The following is a 12,680-nucleotide window of genomic DNA, read 5'->3' as shown; positions in this document are numbered from 1 at the left end:
CACTCGCTGTCCCAGTTATAGAAGTAACTATGATGATTAAATCAAAAGAACGAATCCCAGATAAAGAGGTTTGCTTCGTTCCACTGACATAAGTAATTCAGTGCCAAAGTGTTGGAACCTTATCTTGAGTTCCAGTTAAGGAGGTTTCTCCCTTATTCAGGTCCCACTGTACTACGAAACTAAATACTTCGTCGGATAATTATAAAAAAAATAATGTTTTGCAATAAAAATAATGACAGCCAAAAAATTTTTTGAAATAATTTCATGATATCCCAAAACTCAACTGTTCGTGTTTAACCCACTCTCTCATACAGACAGTTTTCAAATTCCCTGTATATTTGGCTACGGTTCCCTATACGGGAATGCAATGGCACGACAGTGCTTTTTTTTTGGAGATAATATAAACTTGAGAATGGAAAATTTTGATTATTTAATAAGACTATTGGATTAGTTACATAAATAATCGATTTGTTTTTAAATTTGTTTTGTTTGGTTAAGTGTTCAACTCAAATAGTTAAATATTGAAAAAACCTCCAAGTTGTCTAAATACCAGATGTTATTTTTCATTTATATAAAAGCTAATCGAATTAAAAAACAATATCATTTCGAGCTTCAACTCAAATTGAATTATCAATCATGAATTTAATTCCAATTTGTGGATTGATTTTGTCAGTGATATGTTTTGGAAGTGAAGCTACCGACGTAAGTAGAGAAATTATTTATAACGATTTTCATACCATCTAGACGACTCTAAGCGTATATAGGAGAGGATTACACATTAACTTTGAAAAGTCCGTGAATCTATTTAATTTAAAGTTTTGATTTATATACAATTCCAAGAGTCAAAGTAAATTGGGAATTATTAGTTACTTTTCGTTAAATTTTGGAACAAGCTGTTTCTCAAGTTGTACACTAAGAAAAATATATAAAACCGAAGTTGAGTCAATAGAATTATGATTCACACAAGTCATTCGGAATCAAAGTAACTATTTAGCTTCTTTTAAACCAACTGCGCGATGGAATTGAAGTAAAGTTTTAGGTGGAGTTGAGTCCACTAAATTTGAATTGGATAAAACCCTTAGACTGGTTTCTTAAGCCTTTATTTAGGCCAAAACACATGCTTCAGGCATTTAAATCTCAATTTGTCTGTAAAAAAACTAATATAACTTTCAGAAAAATTAACACTAGCATGATATCCACCCCGGTTTACGTTCCTTGCTCTTACTTGATCCCCCATCGATAACACTCGAAATAGCGACAGAGATTGTTTTACACCGGTAAAAATATATGTACAGTTTTCAATTTTTTTAAACTATAAAATTTTCATCATGCGTAGAGTATATCAAAAAAACCTTGGTTTAACAAGTACCATAAATTGTATCTTACTCACTATTTTTACAGACATCTTTAATTTATGCTTCACAATGATATTCACAGATAGCGCAGTAAAAAGTCAAAAAAATAAAATTTATTTTGGTTATTTTATATTTTTAAATTTAAAATATTTCTAAATTATAGCTCATGTGTTATTATGATGTATGAGCTATATTATTTTATAGTTTCGTTCAAATCCATTGAGTAATTTCTAAGACACAGTTACTTTCGCTTTTATAATATATAGGTATTACATTAAGTGTTCTGAGCCGCAAAAAATAGATAGAGTCAGAGTGTAACTTTGAAAGTTACAGCAGTTTTTGTCTCGAAAAATTAAATTAAACAAAACATGGTTTAATAGAGCGTTGAAACAACACAATACCATTTCATTTTTGAAAAGGTTGAGAAAAACTATATTTTTGGGAAAACCACCTAAACACGAATACATATTAATTGATTTTGTAATCACACAAATTAATTTTTTTACAGTTAAATTTTTACGACTATTATGGTACATCAGCTACTGCGGATCCGGTAAGTTGTATTTAATTTTTTAGCTTTAAGCACAGAAAATATCCATTGACTGGTATAGAAATTCCATTGACAATAGAAAAATTGTTCAATTCGATAATTATATTAAGAGCCGAATTGAATCAATGGCGGTTTACTGTCCTTAACATATTATTTTTAATGTTTTAATTAAAATCTTAATTACAAAAATTTTGGATAAAATATATTTCCACACTTATGTCTTGAATAATATGGAAGCGGAGACACCCTGTATAAATCCTACAAGCCAAGCCATATATGTATCACATTTTAGTCGACGAACAAGTCAATTTTATTGGTTTTTAATACAATTTTATTAATCACTGAAAAAATTTTGTTACAGTTTTTCCCCTATGGCGGTCCTGCAATAGCGTCCGCTAGTTTTCCTTATGGGGATCTCTACGCTACTGCCACTACTCTTGCAGAACTTACTAACCCTACAGAACCTACTAACCCTACAGAACCTACTAACCCTACAGAACCTACTAACCCTACAAAATCTATTAACCCTACAGAACCTACTACCACCACAGAAGCTACTACCACACCAAAACCTACTATCACCACACAACCTAGTACCACTCCAGAACCTACTGCCACCACAGAACCTTCTACCACCAGAAAAGCTACTACCACCCCAGAACCTACTATCACCACACAATCTAGTACCACTCCAGAACCTACTGCCACCACAGAACCTTCTACCACCAGAAAAGCTACTACCACCCCAGAACCTACTATCACCACACAATCTAGTACCACTCCAGAACCTACTGCCACCACAGAACCTTCTACCACCAGAAAAGCTACTACCACCCCAGAACCTACTATCACCACACAATCTAGTACCACTCCAGAACCTACTGCCACCACAGAACCCTCTACCACCAGAAAAGCTATTACCACCCCAGAACCTACCACAACTCCAAGTATTGTGACATCTGCTTCTACAGAACCTCACACAGAACAAGCGTCCACAGGATCAACTACTAAAGTACAAACTTCCACAAAACAAACTCCGGCAGAACAAACTACCCAAGAACATATTCCCACAACTGGCAAACAAAAAACTTCGACAGAACAAACTACTCAAGAAAATGTTTCCAAAACTCCTAAACCACAAACTTCCACAGAACAAACTACCCAAGAACATATGTCCACAACTCGAAAAGAACAAGCTACCACAGGCGCACCTACGGTGAATCCCACAACTTCTTTAAGCAAACCCTCAGACGGAAGTGATAACAAAAATACTACTTCCACAGTAAGTAGAAATAATTCCACATAATTAGTTATCCGAAAATTCTAATATTTAAAATAATTTCTATATTGTAGCTTCCTCAAGGTTACGTATCATTTGGCAACGGCTTGTATAAATTCCACAGCAATGCAACAATATGGCCAGAAGCACGAGACATTTGTGAAAAAGAAGGTGGTTATTTAGCAATTATTAATTCCCATGAAGAAGAAACTTTCATCGCAGGTCTATACAGCGACAAAAAAGTATTTGGGGCATTCCGACCCAATGTAATATTTGTTGGATATCATGACTTTTTCAGACCAGGACAATGGCTTACAATTGATGGTATATCCTAATTTTTCAAATCCTTTGATAATAATAAACATATTGAATTCTTTAATTTAAAGGTAAATCTGTGAGCAAATTGAGTTACATGCATTGGGCACCCGGGCAGCCAGACAACACCCTGCCCTATGAAAATTGCGCAGCATTAGCTATAGGGGATGCCAACACTGAAGGTTTAGATGATTATGTGTGCCAGTTTAATGAACCTTTTATATGTGAAATATCAAACAGTCAGGAATATCCTGAAAGCGGTAACCAAATTGTAAGTAAGATTTGCTATGAGTTAAAAGTCAGTATTATTACAAAAAAAAATTTTAATTCGAAGTCCCAAACTAAAAGACATGGACAAAATACCACTATTCCCAATGTACGTATGAATAACTCTTAGACTGAAAACATTCTGTTTCGAATAATCCATAATTACTCAGAAATTCCTTATACATATTTTTTTGGCTAAAATAATTTTTAATAGTTTGATTTCGAATAATCAGTAGGTAATAACTTAGAAAAACCTTCTTTAATATTTGAAATAATTTTGTTACAGAATACTAATCCAGGCGGCAATGCAAATAATACCAATTCCAACGTAAGTAAGAATTAATTGTAGACTAAAAGCCATTTGTAAAGCTAAATCTTGACCAATCAGTAATTAACTTATTACTTAGAAAAAAACTTCTTTAATATTTGAAATAATTTGTCCACAGAAAACCAATCCAGGCGGCAATTCAAATAAAAACAATTCCAACGTAAGTAAGAATAAATTGTATACTAAAAGCCAATTGTAAAGCTTAATCTTAACCAATCAGTAATTAACAAATTACTTAGAAAAAACTTCTTTAATATTTGAAATAATTTGTCCACAGAAAACCAATCCAGGCGGCAACTCAAATAAAAACAATTCCAATGTAAGTAAGAATAAATTGTATACTAAAAGCCACTTGTAAAGCTTAATCTTGACCAATCAGTAATTAACTAATTACTTAGAAAAAAACTTCTTTAATATTTGATTAAATTTGTCCACAGAAAACCAATCCAGGCGGCAACTCAAATAAAAACAATTCCAATGTAAGTAAGAATAAATTGTATACTAAAAGCCACTTGTAAAGCTTAATCTTGACCAATCAGTAATTAACTAATTACTTAGAAAAAAACTTCTTTAATATTTGATTAAATTTGTCCACAGAAAACCAATCCAGGCGGCAACTCAAATAAAAACAATTCCAATGTAAGTAAGAATAAATTGTATACTAAAAGCCACTTGTAAAGCTTAATCTTGACCAATCAGTAATTAACTAATTACTTAGAAAAAAACTTCTTTAATATTTGAAATAATTTGTCCACAGAAAACCAATCCAGGCGGCAACTCAAATAAAAACAATTCCAACGTAAGTAAGAATAAATTGTATACTAAAAGCCACTTGTAAAGCTTAATCTTGACCAATCAGTAATTAACTAATTACTTAGAAAAACCTTCTTTAATATTTGAAATAATTTTTTTACAGAATACTAATCCAGACGAGAATTCCAATGGAAATCCAACAAATAACACCACTTCCAATGTAAGTAGGAATTAATTATAGACTAAAAACCATTTGTAAAGCTAAATTTTGACAAATCAGTAATTAACTTATTACTTAGAAAAACTTAATTTAATATTTGAAATAATTTTGCTACAGACTACTAATCCAGACGAGAATTCCAATGGAAATCCAACAAATGATACCAATTCCAATGTAAGTAGGATTTAATTATAGACTAAAAACCATTTGTAAAGCTAAATTTTGACAAATCAGTAATTAACTTATTACTTAGAAAAACTTAATTTAATATTTGAAATAATTTTGCTACAGACTACTAATCCAGACGAGAATTCCAATGGAAATCCAACAAATGATACCAATTCCAATGTAAGTAGGAATTAATTATAGACTAAAAACCATTTGTAAAGCTAAATTTTGACAAATCAGTAATTAACTTATTACTTAGAAAAACTTAATTTAATATTTGAAATAATTTTGCTACAGACTACTAATCCAGACGAGAATTCCAATGGAAATCCAACAAATAACACCACTTCCAATGTAAGTAGGAATTAATTATAGATTATAAGCCATTTGTAAAGCTAAATTTTGACAAATCAGTAATTAACTTATTACTTAGAAAAACTTAATTTAATATTTGAAATAATTTTGCTACAGACTACTAATCCAGACGAGAATTCCAATGGAAATCCAACAAATGATACCAATTCCAATGTAAGTAGGAATTAATTATAGACTAAAAACCATTTGTAAAGCTAAATTTTGACAAATCAGTAATTAACTTATTACTTAGAAAATCTTAATTTAATATTTGAAATAATTTTGCTACAGACTACTAACCCAGACGAGAATTCCAATGGAAATCCAACAAATGATACCAACACCAATGTAAGTAGGAATTAATTATAGACTAAAAACCATTTGTAAAGCTAAATTTTGACAAATCAGTAATTAACTTATTACTTAGAAAAACTTAATTTGATATTTGAAATAATTTTGCTACAGACTACTAATCCAGACGAGAATTCCAATGGAAATCCAACAAATAACACCACTTCCAATGTAAGTAGGAATTAATTATAGACTATAAGCCATTTGTAAAGCTAAATTTTGACAAATCAGTAATTAACTTATTACTTAGAAAAACTTAATTTAATATTTGAAATAATTTTGCTACAGACTACTAATCCAGACGAGAATTCCAATGGAAATCCAACAAATGATACCAATTCCAATGTAAGTAGGAATTAATTATAGACTAAAAACCATTTGTAAAGCTAAATTTTGACAAATCAGTAATTAACTTATTACTTAGAAAAACTTAATTTAATATTTAAAATAATTTTGCTACAGACTACTAATCCAGACGAGAATTCCAATGGAAATCCAACAAATGATACCAATTCCAATGTAAGTAGGAATTAATTATAGACTAAAAACCATTTGTAAAGCTAAATCTTGGCCAATCAGTAATTTAAGTAATTACTTAGAAAAATCTTCTTTAATATTTGAAATTATTTTGCTACAGGTCACTAATCCAGGCGACAATTCAAATAATACCAATTCCAATGTAAGTAAGAATTCATTGTTAACCAAAAGCCATTTGTAAACCTAAATTCGAAATATGCGATACTTAACTACAATTTGTTTCTGACTTGCTTGAAGTACATATATTTTAAGACCTTATCACTTCAGGTTAAAACAATCATGATGGACTCTATTTCGGGACAGAACATATTAACTTCAGCCAATAAAATGTTACTTATGGTTTTATATAATTTTTAGCATATTCCTAAAGGCTACGCTTCCTTCGGAGAAAAGTTGTATAAATTCCACAGCAATGCTACAATATGGTCAGATGCACGAGACATTTGCGAAAACGAAGGTGGTTATTTAGCAATTATTAATTCCCATGAAGAAGAAGCTTTTATTGCTAGTTTATACAATGATAAAGCTGTATTTGGGGCATTCCATCCTAATGTTATTTTTGTTGGATATCATGACTTTTTCAGACCAGGACAGTGGCTTACAATTGACGGTATATATGAATTTTTCAAATTCTAATTAAAATTTAGTAAACTTCTAAACAATTAACATTAATTTCTAGGTCAATCGGCTAAAAAAATTGGATACATGCATTGGGCACCAGGCCAACCTGATAACAGTTTACCCTATGAAAACTGTGCAGCATTATCTATAGGCGAAGTCGTTGGTTTAGATGATTACGTTTGCCAATATAACGAGCCTTTTGTATGTGAAATGTCAAACGGTAACGAAGTTTCGAACAAAACTGAAAATAATGGAAATTCTAAAGTAAGTAGAAATTTCTGACAAAAGCAAAAGCTTGAGGCGCTTAATATCAAGAATTGAGAAATAATTAGGCGTTCCGATTCAGTCTTGATATTTTAATGTGGAGTAGATGAAGCGTTTCGATCCATTTTTGATATTTTAAATTGAGCGCTTCAAGCTTTTACTAAATTACTAAAAGTATAATTACTAAAAGAATTAAAAATGTTAATTTTATCTCTTTTTCCGATCAGTATCTTAAGAGAGATGTTTCCCTTTTTGAGCACCAATTCAAAACATTTTTGTTATAGCCTACAACAGAAGGAACCACAGTTGAAAACACTACTCCCACAGTACCGAATACTCCCGAAAATCAGACAACAAATACCACAGGAAAACACACAACTCCCACAGAGTCGACTACAAACCCCACCAAAAATCCAACTACACCTACAATTCCGACCACAGTAAGTAAAGATTTATTAATCAAGCTCAAATAAAACTGTTTAGAAAAGTACATTCTGTAAATTAGCATAAAAGCTTGAAATACTATCAGAAACTTTTCTAATTGAAAAAATTTATTTTATAGACTGATGTGCCAATCGAGAAGGTAAGTGTAACTAATCCAATAATAATGAATAAGATTTTACTACCAATTTCCCATATCCTAAGGTGTAAGTTTTTGATTAGTATTTTGATTCGATCGTTCGATTTGAAGAAAAAAGTGAAGTCTTATCTAAATATGATCCCAACTCATTTATTTGAAATGACAACCCCTTAAAAAAATTGGGAAAAATTATTTTGGGTACGATTTGGATACAAATCGTTTTCTAGAATCATTTTGGCTTGAAAAAAACAAACAAAATATTCGTCTTGTCGAACAATTTCTAAGATATTGAATAAAATCGTATATAAGGGTTGCTATTCCGGATCAATTTTTTCAATAGGGTATTATCGTTAGTCAAAAATAAATTATGAAATTTGAAAAAAGAAAAAATTTATGTAAAAATATACTTAAATATTCTGATTTCAAGTCATAAAAGTACATTTTTCTTTTAAAATATTAAAATTAAAAATCGTAATTTTTAAACTGTATATCATGTGACCTAAAACGCGTGCAAGGCTGTGATGTCATATCGGTATGAGTCATACACCATCAGTTAGTTCAGTGTAGAGAGCTGGGTATAATATATACATAGATAATAAGTATTTATATTTATTATAATCAGATGTCTATGAATGTATCTGTCAAACTTATTTGTGTTATTTCGAATAATGATACCGATATTACGTCATCAAATTGGATGCCCGTGTTTTTGACAGTTTGAAAAAGGTTTAAAATTCAAGTTTTTGGCAAGAAAGTTTGTGTATTTTTCCGAAATAAATTTTTGGTGGCTTTTTATTAGCAAAATCAACATTTTGAGGTACTTTTTCAAAAATAGTAGAATACCCTAATGTTATCTCAGAAACTTGCTGTTTATGATCCTACCGAGAGGACTGTTAAGTCAAAGGAGGTATCCTCCCTAGATCTGAATATTCTATCTTTACAATTCAATAACTTTTTATAGACTCATCAAGATTACATAAGCCATAACGGTAGCTTATATAAATTTCACAACAATGCAACGACATGGGTAAAAGCACGACGCGTTTGTGAGAGTGAAGGAGCGCATTTAACAATAATTAATTCCGTGGAAGAAGAATCATTTATCGCCAACTTATACGGAAATGTAATTGGTGCCACCTTAGACGATTATATCTTTGTTGGGTATCATGACTTTTTCAAACTTGGCGAATGGGTTACAATTGATGGTATGTATTAATTTTTTTAAGCAAAAGGTAATAGGTCAGATCGAGCAAATTAGTTTTTTGTTAAATTCTGAAACGAGCAGTTTCTCAACGTTAAAGCATTTGACAAATTATATACATGATGCTCAAAAAGTTCGAGACTCCCTCTGAATTTTAGAAAATGATTATAAAAAGAATTACTAAGACAAAAGTTGTAGGATTTCGACCGTACAATCTAATAGTGGCCTTGAATTTGACCTTAATCTTAGCCATGATGGTCAATGATTATTAATTCAGTTCTTGATTATACACGGTAAGAAATTTTTACCGTTTCGATTTATAAAATTTATTTTACAGGAAGAGACACAAGCTACTCAGAATACACTCATTGGGGAATAGGTCAACCTGATAATGAACCCTATGAACAATGTGGAGCCCTCTTTGTAGAACCTAGCAGTATTGGTTTGTACAATTTTGTATGTCATTTTGATGAACCATTTGTGTGTGAATCTGAAATCGACACAAAATGTTAAATCTTGCACAGTAAGTTTTTAAAATTTTTATAAAGACTAGAAATATTAATCAGTAAAATAATATAATCAGTTTTTTTGCTATACAGGGTGTTCAGTTATTGATAGTAGAAAGTTATACCAGTAAATTAAGCTTATCAAGACAAATGAAAAAGCTCTTTACCAAATTTCGATCTGATGCCTGATTCGGGAGATATAGCTATGGGGAAAAAAGAATGATTTATAAATTCACAGACCTACCGAATTCATTAAAGTAGTAGGTGTCCCTTTAGAATATAGAGGGGACTATCATAAAACAATAATTGAATCAGGCCTCAGATCGAAATTTAGTAAAGAGTTTTTCCATTTGCCTTGATAAGCTTAATTTACTGGTATAATTTTCTGCTATCAATAACAGAACACGCTGTATATCCGTCTATTTTTCTATCCGCTAGCACATAAAAACAATAATAGGTGTAGGTCCATGGTTTTTGCCAAAAATTAAAGTCAAACGATCACTTCTTTCATCCAACTGCCCTCTCCTGTTTATCTTCCCCACTTGACGGCGTTCTTGCTCCGAGTCGAACTTTTTAGAATACTATTAAAATAGCGCATCAAAATACTAAATTTATCTTATTTAAACTCTTCAGGTTCAACAACACATTTCCATGTAAAACTTAAGAAGAAAATGAAGAATGTGTAACTTTAAATTTTTGTCTGAAATTTGTTATTTGAAAAATAAAAATTTTTGCCTAGGTACGATTAAGATTTAATATAAATGAGAAGGCGGACCTTAATACTAAGAAAGACTATAATAATAATACTAATAATAATAAAATAATAATAATAATAATAAAATCGTGTAATTTGGGACGTCACAGGTAAACAGTGATGTTTACGAAAAAATGTTTCAAACAAAAGTTGTTAATTTTTTAATAAGAAACATTTTTTACATTTAAACTTTTGTTTTATCTCTAACGATTTACAAGATGGGTCCTATGGACCCAAGACCCACTTGATCTATGTTGCTCAATTACGAACTCGACCTCACCTTTCACGTCCTGAACACGCTATACAATTTATGAACACCTAAACCAAAATGTTTCCTAATGTTTCAGCATCCTGAAGCATCTATTTAACACTTCCTGTGTGACAGTAGCAGAAGTCAAAATTTTGGCCATAATCGAATCGAAAGTAGATTGTTGAAAGTAGAATCGAAAATAGCTTTAATTTAAAAATAAAAATTGATGTGTATTAGAAACAACTTTTACCCAAAACAGTACAATTTATTTTAGTAGACAACTTTCAAAACGTGCATGTAATATTGCCTAGAAATTGTATTCAATCGATTACCTTCTTTAATTTTCGGCAACGGATTTGGTAAATTAAGCAATTGTCAATTCTCAGTCCAAAATTTCTTAATATATAATCTTTAATTTAATTTTTTTTTAAATTATACAATCTTTCGAACGTGACTATTCATAGACATTAAATCTGAAATATTTTCCCGATGGACACGTTCGTATCTGCTCCACTATAAAATCGTCCTCAATTATTTAGAAGGTTATATTTTGGTAAAAACTTTCAAAATAACTTTATCGAATTAATGATACTTTATGTAAATAAAAATCAATAAATTTTGGATTAAATTATTAAAAATAAACTGAAAAATTATGACATTAATAATTAAAATAATGTCATCCATTTCATTTAAATTGTGTAAATTGGCATGGGCGATCTCTAAAAGAATGAAGGTATATTGAATGTTTCTTGGAAACAAAAATATCAAACGAACCTTTTAATAATATAAAAAAAAATAATGAGGGAGAAATATGACGTTAGTGATGGAGCTCTGCTTCTCACGTGTTTTTTATATTATTTCAGTAATAATTGATTCTGTGACACAATGCAAATACGTCTTAATTTTTATTAAACATAATAAAAATTTTATTAACCAAGAAATATTTAAGTTTTGATAATTTTTACGTCAAGGTAAAGTTGTTCATGATTAAAGAAATCTTAATTGTTAAGAATACTATAATCAAGGGAAAAAAATGGAAAAACGCAACGTGATTCAAAAATACTTAAAACAAATCGCATTAAATTTTAGGAAAATTTTTGTTTTCAATCGTAAATCTCATATAACAAAGACGATTTCTCAAATCGATTTATTACCTACTAGTCAAAAGAACTGGATTTTTGTTAAAATTTCTATAAACCTCTGAATATGGGGTAATATTGACCCAAAAATGCAAATATTGGATTCATTTAACGATTGGATGTATAGCTTTTGAAATATACCTCAAAATTCCATACGTAGAACGATTTCTCGAATCGATTATTTCGCAAACTGTTTTTCTAATCGTCAAAAACATTGGATTTCTGTAGTTTCCGGGTCAAAATTACCTTATATGCCGATTTTTATCAAATTCCAAAACAAAAACTCGTTTCGGGGTAGAATTATCTGATTTGCGTCAAGTTGACTTCTGCTCACATGAAAGGAAAGTAGGAAAATATAAATCACTAATATTCTAAAACCAGAACGAATTTCCTTCACAAAAAACCGATAAATTTCAATTATTCAACCTCATTGAACAAATAATTGATAGATTTATAAAATTACCAATTATTGGTGTATCAAATTTTCAATAATTGAACCAATTAAAATTTTGGATGACCATTTCAATCCATTTTAAATCAACGCATTATGGAATTGCATCTCTTTTTGTTTGAATCCAATATTCAGAATATTTTTGACAGAAGCAATGCAATTTGCTTTATCAACCACCACAAGAAAAATTTTCTCATAAAATTTGATCAAAATCATAAACAGTATTTTTAAGGAAAAACTCAAAATCATCAGAGAAATTTTAAACAAAACATCTTGCCTGTCCGCCGGACTAATTGATCAATAATATTCGGGTATTAAGAAAACTTTTGAACAAAAACAACTGACAGGCTGACGCCACAACTGAAAAATAATATTTAATTTACAAAACAAATTATGCAAATTTGACCTGAATACAAAAAAAACAACTTTTTTTGCAC

General features: G+C 30.3%; 1 protein-coding gene across 23 annotated transcripts; it reads left to right on the top strand.

Moving 5' to 3' along the window:
- Positions 1–615: 615 nt before the first annotated feature.
- LOC123303114 (mucin-12-like) lies at positions 616–10,425 on the top strand. Of its 23 annotated transcripts, XM_044886213.1 has the most exons (23): positions 616–702; positions 1,864–1,908; positions 2,267–3,187; positions 3,259–3,508; positions 3,571–3,770; positions 4,053–4,094; positions 4,213–4,254; positions 5,011–5,067; positions 5,185–5,241; positions 5,359–5,415; positions 5,533–5,589; positions 5,707–5,763; positions 6,055–6,111; positions 6,229–6,285; positions 6,403–6,459; positions 6,578–6,619; positions 6,835–7,087; positions 7,157–7,362; positions 7,647–7,802; positions 7,925–7,945; positions 8,904–9,147; positions 9,481–9,666; positions 10,283–10,425. In XM_044886213.1, the coding sequence occupies exons 1-22, from the start codon at positions 637–639 to the stop codon at positions 9,654–9,656; spliced, it is 3,120 nt and encodes a 1,039-aa protein (XP_044742148.1). In that variant the 5' UTR covers positions 616–636; the 3' UTR covers positions 9,657–9,666; positions 10,283–10,425. The 23 variants fall into 23 exon arrangements, with proteins under 23 accessions (XP_044742148.1, XP_044742149.1, XP_044742150.1 ...); XM_044886214.1 differs by lacking the exons at positions 4,053–4,094; positions 4,213–4,254 and adding an exon at positions 4,852–4,893; XM_044886215.1 differs by lacking the exon at positions 4,053–4,094.
- Positions 10,426–12,680: the final 2,255 nt, after the last annotated feature.

This window comes from Chrysoperla carnea, chromosome X (assembly GCF_905475395.1).
Source record: "Chrysoperla carnea chromosome X, inChrCarn1.1, whole genome shotgun sequence".
Lineage (NCBI taxonomy): Eukaryota > Metazoa > Arthropoda > Insecta > Neuroptera > Chrysopidae > Chrysoperla > Chrysoperla carnea.
The sequence above is the reverse complement of the archived record's forward strand: the minus strand, read 5'-3'. Positions and strand labels throughout refer to the sequence as shown.